Consider the following 15,760-nt stretch of genomic DNA (forward strand, 5'->3'; position numbering starts at 1 on the left):
TCATCACCATGGGTGGGACTGTGGGTTGAGGGAAATGGCTTTATCATCACCATGGGTGGGACTGAAAGATGTCATGAATCCTCAACCTCAACCGAACCACACAAAAAGAAAGAGGAAAAAAAGACCACAGGGTGGTTGGTATTGGGGGATCTGTGATTGATGAAGACTTACCCCTTTATACACCCTCTCTTCTTCGATTGTCTGTTCATAACCTCTGAACTTACCTCCCTTTGTAGACTCCGTTGATTTTCTGAGATTTTTTAGAGGTGGTTAAAAAAGTGGAGTTCCACTGTACCACTGGTTACCTATTTACTTGTCCTTTTTCATACCACTGGTTACCTATTTACTTGTCCTTTTTCATACCACTGGTTACCAATTTACTTGTCCTTTTTCATACCACTGGTTACCTATTTACTTGTCCTTTTTCATACCACTGGTTACCTATTTACCTGTCCTTTTTCATACCACTGGTTACCTATTTACTTGTCCCTTTTCATACCACGGGTTACCTATTTACTTGTCCTTTTTCATACCACTGGTTACCTATTTACTTGTCCTTTTTCATACCACTGGTTACCTATTTACTTGTCCTTTTTCATACCACTGGTTACCTATTTACTTGTCCCTTTTCAGACCTTTCTTTGTTTTGGGCACAGTCTGCCAATTGAGGTCTAACGAATGACGTCTCACAACGTGCGTGGTCGTCCTTGGCGGTCAAGAAAGCCGCCGTGATCATTGCGCAGACGACACTTCTAGACCGCCAATATTTTTTGTGCGCATCACGTGCTCCACATAAATCGGCCGGAAACGAAGCAATTGGGAAACCTGGATTGCAATGCTTCGCAAATGGCTTCCAGGATGTCATTCATTTTCCATCCGCCCATTCAAACACCAAAAAAGTTTAACAAAAGCCTTTTGTATTAGTTGATATTTTTTTGTTTATTCATGTTACTCCATACAGACCACAGCAGCTCCCGGGGGAGCCATTCAATGTCCTAACAAGAAAATCAGCACAATATCATCAACTGTACATGTTTTCATAAGAAGTCAACCAGCATCAACTGTAAAAACTCAAAGGGTTGCCTTCTCTTATCATACAGTACATCAAAGCTTACAGATAGCACACACAATGAAGGGGGGAGCAACAGAGTGGAACAAGAAATGAAATGTTGGGGGGTGAGAAAGAAAGAAGAATTAGTACATTCTTTATTTGGTGTTTAACGTCGTTTTCAACCACGAAGGTGACGGGGAAAGGGGGGAGATGGGATAGAGCCACTTGTCAATTGTTTCTTGTTCACAAAAGCACAAATCAAAAATTTGCTCCAGGGGCTTGCAACGTAGTACAATATATTACCTTACTGGGAGAATGCAAGTTTCCAGTACAAAGGACTAAACATTTCTTACATACTGCTTGACTAAAATCTTTACAAAAATTGACTATATTCTATACAAGAAACACTTAACAAGGGTAAAAGGAGAAACAGAATCCGTTAGTCGCCTCTTACGACATGCTGGGGAGCATCGGGTAAATTCTTCCCCCTAACCCGCGGGGGGTAGAATTAGTACAAAACTCAGTTAAATGTTAAACTCGTTAAAAACTTGTCAATAACCAATCTTTCGCAGAAAACAAAAATGGAGATCAGTCAAGACACTCGTAATTCATTCACACATTAAATCTGGAAATGCCCGCCTCTTGTTGCAATAACAAGCTGTCCAACTCTGCACTTTTAAGGTTATTTTCCGTGATAAATTTACGATTAAAAAAAATAAAAATAAAAATGATTAAACGATATCTGGCATTGTACACCATATCATAACTTTGGCTCAAAATAAAGATGCCATGTTAGACTTCAGCTAATGGCAGACATACATGTACTCTTTTCACCACTGACACATCAAAAGACAAAAACTTAACAAATTTGAAGTTTGGTGGTAGAAATCATAAAAATGTGCTGTTCTCAAATGCTCAAAAAAGTACATTCAGAACACAGCAATTTAACTCAACATTCCTGCATATACATATCTCAAAAAAATCTTGCAGCCAAAAAATTACCTGTAACCTATTTGTCACACAACTCATTTTGAAATTCAAATCGGTCATGCATGGAACTGTTACCACACACACACACAAACATACAGTTCGACAAACTTTGTTAATAATAGTAGTCAACTAATAATAGGTGTTTTACATTCAGTACAGCTTTGTCTAAAAAGTAAATGGTTTAGTTCCAGATCTGTTTCTTTATTAAACGAGCTAAACAATGGACACAGTATAAAATCAGTTCTAGAAAATCTGCATAATTTGAAAGTTGAGATAAATGTCATTGTGTGTGCTGCAAGTGTAAGTTCCTATGTCAAATCTTTCTTTCTCAGAATAAACACACTGTACTAATCATATGCATAGCTGCCAACCTTCTGAAGTCAAAATCCAGGAGCCAAGGGGTCCAGGGGGACTGTTTGGTCTTGAATATGAGCAGGGAGAAGTTGTAAAATCCGGGAGATTCCCGGAAAATCTGGGAGGGTTGGCAGCTCTGCATATGAAAGGGTCAAACCTAACTTCAGCCAATCAGGGCAAGGAATACCATCTCATCTGGAAATGAAAAACACTTAAAAAAAATGTGTGTCGTGTGTTTAGTTTTGTGTGTGTGTATACGTTGTATTTATAATTGTTTTTATATTGTTTTTGTTTTTAGCAAGTTTCACTTTCATGCAAGGCAATTTTGAAGATGTAATTGCGTGACTAAAGAAGCCAACTACGAGACTAATCACAGAGGGGGAGTATAGTAAGAAAAGCTCACTCGCAGAATAATTGACAAAGCTGAAGATGTCTTTTACATGTACTCTCTGATATGTCAGTGTTACCTTAGGACTTGAGTCAATGTGGAACTTGCTTAAGTTCTTCAGCCGTGTACATACATCTCACTGCCGTTTGTACACACAGAATGCTACAGAGATGCCTTGTGAAAAATGAAACATAAACTCTAACTACCATTCACATACAATCGACTTGGTTAACAGCCTCATCTCCAGAAATAATGACGGCTGATAAAAGAATTAGTGGTCCACTATTTCAGGAGTTAAACAAATCTTTTTCTCCAAATTCCAACCCAACAAGTTACGTTTCTTTTCATGAGATAAAAAAAAAATCAGGACTAAATATTTTGTTGCCTGTAGTTAGTGGTACATATACATGCCATCATAATTTAGACCTGGCAACCCTAAACTGCAACATAAACCATCCAGTCATTGTTCATTTTTTCTCACAAGAAAATACAACAGCCACATACACACTTTATTTTCACTCATTTGGAACAGATATGAATCAATAAATACAAATACTAAAATAGAAATGAAGATTTACATTTATTTTGTGTATTGGGAATGGCAGATCTAATTTATGCCTGGGACAACACTGTCTAATTTAACAAAACAATACAATAACTTCACATTTGCTCCAAAACGGATCTTCAAATTCAGCATGCCCACATACACCATAAATAGTAATTTCAGACGCTCTGGAACATCTCCACACTGAAGTCAAAAACCTGTTCATGCTTTTTGTGTCCGTTCTTTCATTTACACTCCAGCCACTGCTCAGCAACAGTTACCTTGCATACTTCCTATTTCAAAATAAATCTGTTGACAGTTGGACCATGGAGGGCAAGGTAAAACACTATGCATCTACAACATTGGACAAAGTCAAGGTTTCACTACATATGAGATGGAACATACAAAGCTTTAAAAAAAAAAATGCTGAAAGAGGACTTTCTTTCTTTGGTGTTTAACGTCGTTTTCAACCACGAAGGTTATATTGCGACGGGGAAAGGGGGGAGATGGGATAGAGCCACTTGTCAATTGTTTCTTGTTCACAAAAGCACAAATCAAAAATTTGCTCCAGGGGCTTGCAACGTAGTACAATATATTACCTTTCTGGGAGAATGCAAGTTTTCTAGTACAAAGGACTTAACATTTCTTACATACTGCTTGACTAAAATCTTTACAAAAATTGACTATATTCTATACAAGAAACACTTAACAAGGGTAAAAGGAGAAGCAGAATCCGTTAGTCGCCTCTTACGACATACTGGGGAGCATCGGGTAAATTCTTCCCCCTTACCCGCGGGGGGTGCTGAAAGAGGAACGTTTTAAAAGGTTGAAATAAAACCAAACATGAAAGTCAGAGGTCTTTGTACATTAACACAAGCATTCTTGTACAGTACACCAAAAGTTGCATACGTGAAATCCTGTTGTAGACAACAAAAACATCAGAGGCCATGAGCCCCATGATATAAAGAGTTCCATGCAAAACTTTTGACACAAACCCCATCAACCCGCCCAAAAACCCTTCCCCAAATCATTGGCCCGGCCCCTACGATACATACATTTACACATTAGAAAATGAAGGAAAAATGGACTGGTGGCAGGTGGAAGGATACATAAAATTGCAATTCAAATGAAAAAAAAAAAATGAGAAAGCTGTAACGGGAGTTAGAATTTTTTCTGGGTTAAACATTTTTTTCACAGATACCTCCAACTCTGATGTCATACATGAGCATAGCAGGAATAACAAGTTTCACAATCATGCACATAAATAATACAGCTACATCATCGTCTGATCAATTTGGCCTGCCCAACACCTCGCAGGGAATGATCTATCTCACAAACACACACACACACATGCATGCATACGCACCATCAACTTTCAGTTTCTCAAAGCTCACCCCCCACACAGAAGCATGCATATCCCTAGAAGAAGAAAATTAAAATTAAATAAAATCTGCTGGATTCAGTTAGGACAGTCAAAGCAGCAGCATCAGATGTATGTCATGCAGACTGTGATGAAATAGGAAAAGACAAATTTATGACAAGGTTTCCTTCCCTTTCTCTAGTTGACAAAAGCTAAAAATGAGACAGTGCTTTGTGGCAAACGCACAGTAAGTTTCTGACAGAGTAAAGCAGCCTGTTGGTGGAAATGAAGGTGAAAAAAAGAAGAGAAATGGGAATAAAAAACATCTTGCTATACAGTACAGCATTTTCCAGCAGTAGTTAATGAGCAAAATCAGAAAAAAAGAAAGGGTGACAGGATGTGCTGGATCAATGTTTTTCCCCTTGTTATTTTTTTATTCTTATAAAAACCATGTCCAATTCTGTCTGCCAGATGATCATAGCATATGAATATTTGGAGGAGTCACCGATTGCTACAAAATAAGAGAGAAACATTGTGTGATTTAGGAAGTAAATGTACAGTGCTAGGCAACGCCAATGTTTTATACATCCATGTACACACAATAAGATAATAGGTGACACCCGTTTAAAAACTTTTCTGCCCTAAACTAAGTTAATCAGTTTCACGCAAGCCTTAATTGTTACAAATACATACATATCATATTCACTCTTTTATAACTTTCATGATCACACACACACACACACACATACACACACACACGCACACACACCCACAGCAACCTTCTGCAAAGAAAGTCCGAGCCAATCTGATCATCATACCTGCCACACAGTCTGCTGTGTGCCACACTTCACAGCAACTGTTGTGTTATCTTCTTTCACCTTTGACTAGTCTAGGAAGAGGCAAAGCACACCATCTTTTCAGCCAGCTCATTTCCTGCCCTCTCGCATTTGAGGACATTTGTAACACTTTACACATTCCAACTTGAAGGCATCCAGGCATTTCATAGAAGGTTGTCTGCCTCCATTATGTTGAGAGAAAAAAGGAATAAAATGTACATGGAAAGAAGCAGGTAGATATAGAAGAATGGAAGATACATTTCTACCTCACCAACCACCTTCATTTCCCAATACAAATCATCCCACTCTTTCACAATGGATACAATCATTACCTTGTTAAAACTCTGAATGTTAAAACACATGTTCGAAAATGCAAGCAGACAACCTCCTGGAAACCGCGAAATAACTTTGCAGAGCTCATATTTCTAGAGCTGCCAGAGCAACAGAACAAACCAAACTTTTCATTCTGGTCAAACACAGGCAAGTCACTTCACACAGTGGAATACGTGACTCTGCACTGCTCAAAGCCACCTATGTACAGAACAATGCCCTCATCATCAAGCAAGCGCAAAGTTTGCAGCATGCCTCTCACACTCACAAGATCACTTCCTAGTCACAGGGTGGCTGGAGCTGAAGCTCTCGCGCTGGCAGACTTCACAGGTGATTCCTTCTTTGCCAGGAGCTACTGTAACCTTATTGTCAGTTACAAACAAAAGCGAAAGAGTTCCAAAAATTCCTCTTGGAATTTCAGACATTTGACACAAGCACAGCCGGCATAAGGTTACGGGGGGGCTAGGAGGTTTGCCATACACGCACACTGGTCAAAGAGTCAGAATACAAGGTAGGTATGATACAGGGCTGGACTGGCAGCCTTTGGCCAGTCCCGGGATACAGTGAAAGACCTTGACAGGCAAAAAACACAGCCTTCCCTTGCTTGACAGCACATTTGTTACCTCCTCTCTCTCTTTATCTTTGGACTTGTGCATGTAAAACAACAGCAATATTAACTTCCCTTTTTGCAACTGAAGAACAGGAAAATGTTACGACAAACTATTTCTTAGAAGCAAACAGAAATCAAAGACAAATGCACATTTGTTGACTCACATTTCAATTTAGAGGCATAAGATAACACAAAAAAGAAAGAAAACATAAACTGTGGAGAAGAAGGTGGCAAAATGTGATATGAGTGAGATCAGGAACAGCACTACCGTTTGTTTTCCCCTGTCACTCCCAATACTGTCTCATACACCACATTTTACATTCCTTCCTTTTTGTGTCTACTTTCTTTGATAATCGAATGTCGTTCTCCCCACAGCACTGTTCATAATCACTTGCAAATCCTTCAATCACTCACTGACTCAATAAAAAATATCAACCCAACTCTATTCCTTTCTTGCAAAGAAAATTTGGAACATAGATGTACTTCAAAACAAACTGGGCACACACAAAAACTATGAATGAAAACCAAAATCATAAGAAGTAAACACTATGAATAAATAAAATAGTACATACAAAAAAATGAAAAAATGAAAAAAAGCATTCAACTTTTTCACAGATTCCTAAATATTCTCTGAAAGACAATCAATGATTCAACTCAAAAATGTAATGGTGGCAATGCTGTGCACAACCGAACCTACCAAAAGAAAATCACTTTGATTTGACAAGCCACAAGAAAGCAGTAGACAAAACTATGAACCAAAAGCAGCCTAAAGCGAACTAGGTGACGAACACAAAAACTGACCCGAGCCCTCCCCTCCCCTCCCCCCTCTCGTTCCCTCGATTCCCAATCCTAAAGGAAAGTCTGATTTAAGTATGCCATCACAGGTCTTGCTGGACTTCCGTGGCCGCGAGACCCGCTGGGGGTGCTCATATCCTCCGTGACGGATTCTTCATGCGGCTTTAACGGCACTGTATCCCGAGGCTGGCCAAAGGCAGCCAGTCATTTCTGGCGCTTTGGCTTTGGTCGTTTCTTGCGGCGATGGAAACAGCCGCAGCACCTGGGTGCGAGAGAAAAAGAGAAATGCATTGACCTGCCAAGCGTACGCCCTGTGTGTGGTGAGGTGGGTACGTGGCAGACAGACGTCTGCGCTTTTCCTTCCTCAGAGCAGGCCAAAGATTTAGGGCCAGATCAGTCTTCTCTCTTGGCTGAGAAGTGCAGAAAACTGGTGTGCTTTCTCTACACCGTACAATTTAGTTCCCCCTCCCTTACAAGGAACGGTTGTGTCCCATCTGAGCTTGGTGCCAACAGACAGGCCTCCCCTCAAAGAAGGAAAAGCATTCACAAACAAGATGATGTACAAATATATTTCCTCCTCCAAAGCAAAAAGTGAACATGGATGAAAGAAACATCTTTTTTTTTCAACATGACTCCACCAAAATAAACAGGCAAAAAAGTGAACAAGCAAGAAAACTGGCGACTACAGTAAATGGGCCTAGAGTGTGGAAGGGCTTGGGGGCCATGCTATAAAAATTGCAGCCGCTTTTCTGACTTAGGCATGGCGGCCTTTCTTCTTCTTGCGTCGTCGGAAGAAGCAGCACCTGCAAGAAGAGGAACAGCACGTCCGAGCAAACTCCAATGAGTGCACACAACACCAATTTAACTTGCAAACTATTATCTTTTCCATTTCATTTACGTTTAGTCAGCAAGCAAGTTCTTTTCTTCACATCTTCTTCAGCACAGGTGTTTCAGAGAAAAGAAGCTCACAAAAATATAGCACCAAGGTTAGTTGTAAAAAAGGTTTTGGAAGAAAAGGGATTGGATTGGAAATGGTCACTACACTACCCTACCATAGACTGTCAGATTACAAAAAATATAAACAACCAAAACGGGACATGGGTAACAAACAATACCAAAATTAACTTTATCACCATTCCAAAAACAAAAAAAAGGAACAACAAACTGAAAAAGCACTGAATCAAAACTGGTATAAACCCAAACAAATAGAAAACAAATTTAAAAGGGGGTAGGTTTGGAGGAGGAAAACTGAACACACACACAAAACAGATGTGCACAGATACCGACTGACAAGTGCTGGATAACTGGCGATGTTAACTAGCACCAAACACATATTACTTATATGATGTAGGTAAATATCAGCTGAAGGCAATTTCCAAACTCTGCTATAAATTTACAGTGTCCATGCTATGCAAATGTAAGGTGAACTGGCAAGCATGAATTCTTATCATGTTTTCTTCTGCTTATTTTTCTACTATGAATTTTACCAAAAAAACATTTAAACCTTTTTACACTTATACACATCTATGCTTTTCATTCATCTCAGGCTCTTGTAAATGAAAAAAAAAAAAAGGTTCCGCATACGGGTTATTCTCCAGAGCTGTGTACCATTTTGTGGCATGCATTTTTAGTCCTTTAAAAGGATTATAACGTATGTTAAATGGCAAATAGAATGTATTCTGATTTCTCTTTACTTGTTTTCAGTAATACTCCAGTTAGATCATGATACAGACATGCAACAACAAAAATCGGAAATTTCAATAATAAATTTCCATTTGATTAATATACTTACCAATTCACATAATAGCATTTAACTTCAGTTTGGTGCTTAGACATTAAAAGTACTGACCCTGGTAAAAGGGGGAGGTAACCGCATGAAAATTTCATGACCTATGACATAGTCTGTTATGGTTACCTCCCCTCGGTCTACTGCGCATGCGCTGCAAAGCTGACCGGTCTAGGCATTCTCCACTGAAAAACGAATCCTATATGGAAACATTAGCGGGAAGGCTGGGAGGGAATTCCCTATGTGAATATTAATCAAATGGAAATTTATTATTGAAATTTCCTATTAAATTACATATTCTTACTCAATTCACGTAATAGCAGATTGCTAATATAGGTGGTGGGCTACTCACTTTATGATCTAGCGAGTATTTGCCCTGCAGCTACCATAGCTGAGAGACAATTGCTACCGTCCTGGCGAGTGTTTGCAACATCTCGCAGGTAGAAGTTGAGAAAAACATCCTCAGAAGTCCAATAAGCTGCGCTTAGGACTTCGGAAATTCTTTATGATCTAGCGAGTATTTGCCCTGCAGCTGCCATAGCTGGCAGAGAACTGCTGCCTTCTTGGTGAGTGCTTGCAACGTAACGTATGTCGAAGTTGAGGAAAAATGTCCTCGGACCTCCCATACGCTGGCTGTTGACTTGGGAAAGTCTTCTGGACTTGAGTACCGCCAGCAAGGAGGCCAAAAATCTAGCTACATGAGTCCTGGCTGATCTGAGAGGAAGGACTGACTGCCCCCCCCTACCACCAATCTTATGCTTGCCTTATGAGAGTGGAAGAACGTCGAGCGAACATAACCTTCGTGATGTCTTTGCTTCTTTTGGTATTTATTGAGATAAAAGAAGTTTTGCTCTCTTGAGAGAGTAGTACAAAAAACGTCCTGTCACTGCGTGTTGAAGTGAGAGAATGACTAGACCGGTCAGCATTGCCGCGCATGCGCAGTAGACCGAGGGGAGGTAACCATAACGGACTATGTCATAGGTCATGAACTTTTCATGCGGTTACCTCCCCCTTTTACCAGGGTCAGTACTTTCAATGTCTACGCACCAAACTGAAGTTAAATGCTGTTATGTGAATTGAGTAAGAATATGTAATTTAATAGTATGTATTTGTGTCTTTTTTTTTCAAATGTTAGTGTTCAAATCCATATCACAACTTTTGGTTTCCATGTTACAAAGTTGACGTACTTTGAAACCCTTGTATTTTACTGTACAAAGACAAACAAAATGTGCAAGTATTTCTAATTCTTTCTCTGCGCGCCAAGGATAAATATGGAACCAGTATGTATTATTGAAATCAATTTGTATGGTTAAAATGTCTCGGTAAAGTAAAGAAAGGTCAACTTTGTAACATGGTTTCCCCTGGTACACAGGTCTGGAGAATAACCCATATACAGAAAGCCTACTTTTATGACAACATCTTTTTTCATTTACACACCTAAACGCGAGCAAGGTGTTTTGCACTGGATTTCAGCAAGGTATTCTAACCTAGAAATGATGTTGAATGTATTTACTGAAATGATTTACACAAAAATCTGCCAAGAGAAAATGGAAATCGCCCTCAGTACAAAGGTAATGATAAAAAATTGTTTCCTTAAACAAGTCAGTTCTCCCTATAATTTTAAAGAAAGCCTAATCTTAAGTTGCAATGCTCAACTTCTAGACATCTCGTTACATATGTAAACATAAAGCGTTCATTATCTCTATAGCGATGAAAAAAAATAAATTATTTAGAATCCTAAATCTGACTGATAAAAAACCAACCCGCAAAACCTTTACTTCCATACATCCTAGTAATATGTATTTTATAAATACTTTCAATTCACCCAATGCTCCACTCCACGCACTCTCCTCCCACCCTAAAACTCTCATTATGCCATTCTCAATCTATTCGCTAAATTTTCACTGGCTGCCTTTCAGGTGTATGAAAGGTTGATCTCCTAGCATCCTAAAAGTCATATCAAATGCTTAAAAGATACATGTACTAATGAACTAATTGCGAACTGAAATAGTGAATCAAGCTGTACATACTTTGTCTCATCCACCACCTCGACGTCTGGCTGAGCTGTGATAGGAGTGTTAGAGTGAACTGCTGTTGGATCGTCTGTCGTTTGAAGCTCCCCGTTGGTCGAACTTACCACCTGAAATCAGGAAAGTTTGATGAATGTTTTCCCCTTCAAACAGGTTTGTGTATTCATCATTTCAAGAATGAAGCCTTTGCCATGCTTGTAGGCACAATCAATGTCGGACCACATAAAATGTATATTCCTCAAGTTTCTTACAATTTACCTCTACCATTGCAAACAGCACCTTGGGGTCAATGTGACAACACTGAGACTAGTGCAAACCTGCAGTAGTGCTAGCGCTGAAATCTTACATCTTGTCACAACACAAAAGCGGCCAAAATCCAAGCAGTCCACCTGTACATTAACCACAACATCAATAAATAAATGCTATAAGTTCTCAGTCTATTTAATGGAAGTCAGGTGGCAGACTCACACAGTATTTCAGATGTTGCACATATCTAAAGGAACTAAAGCTTGACATTATCTGTTATTCAACTATATCTGTGTCTACCACAACAGTGATCATGCAAGGTCGTTAACACTGATCCTTGTAATTTGCTTTAGTTCTCAAGTCAACTGATCTACTCTTTTAAGATAATGCAGACCGTTTTTGAATACCATTCAACATATTATTTTAAATATCAATGGATGCAAACATATCAACTACAAAAATATAAAATCATCCCTCCAACTGACTAGAGACAAAAATAAGCAGATTAGATTTAAACTAGGTTAAATAACTATTACACTTTGGTAATTGTGTCAGGCTATACATTGCTGACCCAGTTACAAATTTACTTCTGCAGACGAAAAAAAACGAAGAAAGATAACAACATGCCAATGAACTATCAAGCAGGCGTGCTAATTGCATGCTAAATACAGGCAACAACTTTTCTTCAGCACCACAAAGCAAGTACATTTCTTGTGGGGGGAAAAAAACCCCACCTGTTCAACAGAACACTTCTTCTCAACAGTAAAAAACACATTGAACGAAAACATCATTGCTACTGAAACCTGGAGTCCAAGCTCTGCTTCCAAAACTCATAGTATCATGAAAACAAGAGGCGAAGCCATCAAGGCTCACGTAAGAAATCGACAAACAGTAACACACACACACACACACACACATACACACACACACACACACACACAGAAAGAGCATAGGTGAAACTGTGCAAGAAAGCGAGACACTAGATCTAGATCTGTCTGTCTGCATGTAGCCTACTTACAGCAGACCTGTTTACCCCCATAAGTGTTTTGGAGTAATGCTCAGCCCCAAAAATAGTAATCCTGGCACAAAAATAGTAATCATCCAGCATTCGTCGCTAATTACAACGCCGCGGCACATGACAACTGTGTCTGCGAAACGCAATCATGCACATATATCCATCATTTACAAACAAAACACATCAGTCAGTTTTTGTAGTCATCAGTCAGTTTTTGTAGTCATCATAATTTCAAAGAAGATCCCATCAAAAGCACATGCATCACTGATTCTTTTTCTTTTGCTCGTAGTAGGCCTTTTCCAGTGTGTCAAGCGCTTCTCTACTGTACTTGCGCTTGCCGAATGAGTGAGGGCGAGACTTCACCACTAGAATAAGGCTCTCCAGCGTCTCGTCAGACAGACATGATCTCTGGTCAGTCCTGTGCTTTTTCACCCCATTTTGCCATTGAAAAAAACAATGCCAAACATGTGAATTGATTAAAAAAAATTATAAAAAAAATTTAAATTTTTTTTTAAAATTTTTTATTTATGAAAATCGTAGTCTTGACACGGATAGCGGAATGGCGTATTTTTTGCAGAAAATCGTAATAAATTACGCCAAAATCGTAAGGGTAAACAGGTCTGTTACAGGGACACAACTGCCAACTAGTCTCGGCCCGCTCAAAATAATAATGACCGAGACTTTCAGTACTTCCTTCGCGTGACGTCTAACCCTCTTACGTCATAATGTGACGTCAATGTAATGTGACGTCTTCAAATGTTAGAGTTTCTACCACAGACATACACACGCACGCACGCACATACGCACGCACGCACAGACAGACAAAGTTACGATCGCATAGGCTACACTTACGTGAGCCAACAAGAAATGATTTATGAATTAATCTCGTAGTGGCTGAACGAACCAGCTGTCTACATGTCCAAACAAATGACATGCAATATTTTCAAGTTAGTGAAGGTCTTAATTCTTGAAACAGAAATGTAAAGAAAAAAGGGTTGTACATTGCATGGGTGCATTAGAACATCACTTGGAACATGCAGTCAGCAGATCATGACTGAAGTATAATGACTGGCACAAATATCATCACGTTACCTGGCGGCAGTGAAATTGAACACACGTTAGGCCGCCCATCTCAAAGCTACAACAAAAACGGCCAGTTTGCCAGAGTTTACACATGATGCAAAGCAGTCATGTGAAGCCTTTGGTTCATTGATGCATAGGTTTTGTTTTTCTCCTCTTTTCACAGACAATTTTGCTCTTTTAAGTTTGAAATCTGTACATTTGCAAAATGGCTCACATGATCAAATTTCCTATGATTCATGTCATGTAACTTGAACATGATTGTATGATTAGATTGGACAACCCCAATTACAAAACAGATGCCATCCGTCTAACTGCTGCCTCATCACCAGACACAGAGTTTTTCTGGTTAATTTACTAACATAAACTGCAACCATAAAATATTTGTTCTACAGGTACAAGTAGAATCTTTTGCAGTATTCTGAGCTCAACTAATAGTGTCTTCTTCTTTCATCAAACTACTAGTGTGTTCGTTCTTGTTCAATTAGTATGTTATTTCTTTTTCAATTAGTAACAACACTCACCTGTTTTAATTAATACTGGTGCTAGGGTCAAAACCGGCACATAAGTTCAAAAACTAACTTTTGGACAACGGATTTTGAATATCATCACATCCAGTCACACAGTGGCCAGGAAACTAAACACCAGTGCTCGTACCATCGCCAACAACAATCATTCCATTGTCTCATCTAATGCACAAAACCATTCAGAAATGAACTGCTACAGCGAAAACAAAGTTGAAGCCAGCTACAAAAGATTAGCGATAGATCACAGCTGGATGCAGTAAGGGCAGCTAGAATGGGGTACACTCTAAAGGCACTTTGTTCATGCACATGGGGCCCAGTGGCATGGGGAAAGCACAAATACCAGAACAAGTCTGAACCAAAAAAGATGTTAAGCAAGAACCCATAAGGGGTAGTACAAGTTAGTCCTATAACGAAAGAGAAAGAAAATATGTGGCAAGCTTTGGCCACCACAGGGCACAGCATCGGCAGGTTTGGTCAAAATGGAATGACTAGGAGAATGGCCAACTCATTTTCTTCACACAAGCTTTGATTTGTTTTGTTTGTTTGTTTTTGTTTCGAAAATTTTATAAGTAAATTATCATTTGATTAATATACTTACCCGAATCACATTTTGCATTGACGCAGTCTAGGATGCTAAGGTCTGAAAAGGCTACCCGGGTTTTTGATTCACATTCAATTACCTACAAGCAGACTGATCTGCGAACACTCTGGCTTTTAGCCATTTTGTTTATGGTCACCAGTCACACCAGGCTTCGACCACTGTGATTTCCGCACTTCCGGTGGCTTACGCACATTCGTAAGTCGCTGCTTCCTCGTACTACCTCTCTCTCTGCGTTCGCATGGACTGGTAGAGGATAACTGGCGACCATCTCTTTTTTGAGATTTTCTCATCGAGTTGGACTCCGGTACCTTGTACTCAGGGTCTCTCTCTCTCTCATTGGTGGAGATAGGTCACTTTTTTCTTGAGCTGACTTCTATCTTTCAGGCCTTTCGGGCTTCACTCCATCCCAAGGTTTGCATACTTTGGCATGATTGTCTTACGGTCACCTCGAGGGTTCATCCTTCTTAGCACTGAGTGGACAACCTTACGCACAGATCGTTCCAGGGCATTGGCATTTCCTTCCAATAGAAAGGGGGGGGGGGGGGGGGCAGCTTGTCTTTCCCTCGACTGGGCTCGGGTTTATCAGGGCCTAGCATTGGAAAAAGTGAGTTCAGCTTACAGGAGGCCCCCAGTGGGGTCCGGGGGGCAAAGCCCCCTGAATTTGAAGATTTTTTGGAGATTTTTTACCTAAAATTATCCCCCCCAAAGAAGATTGAGCAAATAAATTATGCCTTCACCAACAAGCAAAACACAGACAGAAAACAAGAAAACTGACATTGACAATCTTGTGTTATTTGGCCTAAAAGTGCTTACCTTCTTTAAAGCCATATGTACTCGATGACTATACACGCTAATTGCTTTACCAACAGCTGGAGACAGACTAAATTAAGTTCCCTGCAAAATATTGTGGTCTAGGACCCCTTAAATGTTGAGATATTTGAATTTTCATTTTGATCTGGATCGTCCTATTTATAGATTTGGCAACACATGTAACGTTGATGCAAGGGAGAGAACACCGCGGCTTTGTTGACATCCTCACTTTTTCAGAGGCTAGAACAAGCTGTAATGCATGTATTATGGTCCGCGCATGGTGACGTATCGTCATTATATGGTCTTATGGTGCGTTTGACATCGATTGTGGGCAAACTACACTTTGTAAACACGGGAGTGCGTTAGTATGCCTTTAAACAAACACAATGTCACTCAATGTCAGCAAT

General features: G+C 39.6%; 1 protein-coding gene across 10 annotated transcripts in view; it reads right to left on the minus strand.

The window, feature by feature from the left end:
* Window positions 1–913: 913 nt before the first annotated feature.
* The window catches only part of LOC138947567 (casein kinase I-like), a 59,999-nt gene continuing 45,152 nt past the window's right edge, over window positions 914–15,760 (minus strand). For 7 of the 10 annotated variants that reach the window (XM_070319104.1, XM_070319067.1, XM_070319090.1 and 4 more), the window contains 2 exons: window positions 11,075–11,184; window positions 914–7,520 (listed from right to left, as the gene is read on the minus strand). In XM_070319104.1, coding sequence (XP_070175205.1) covers window positions 7,463–7,520; window positions 11,075–11,184 — 168 coding nt within the window. In that variant the 3' untranslated portion in view covers window positions 914–7,462. Of the gene's footprint in view, window positions 8,062–11,074; window positions 11,185–15,760 lie in introns of all 10 variants that reach the window. The other 3 variants (XM_070319128.1, XM_070319113.1, XM_070319077.1) reach the window with 1 other exon arrangement.

The sequence above is a fragment of the Littorina saxatilis genome, linkage group LG1 (genome assembly GCF_037325665.1).
Source record: "Littorina saxatilis isolate snail1 linkage group LG1, US_GU_Lsax_2.0, whole genome shotgun sequence".
In the NCBI taxonomy this organism is placed as follows: domain Eukaryota; kingdom Metazoa; phylum Mollusca; class Gastropoda; order Littorinimorpha; family Littorinidae; genus Littorina; species Littorina saxatilis.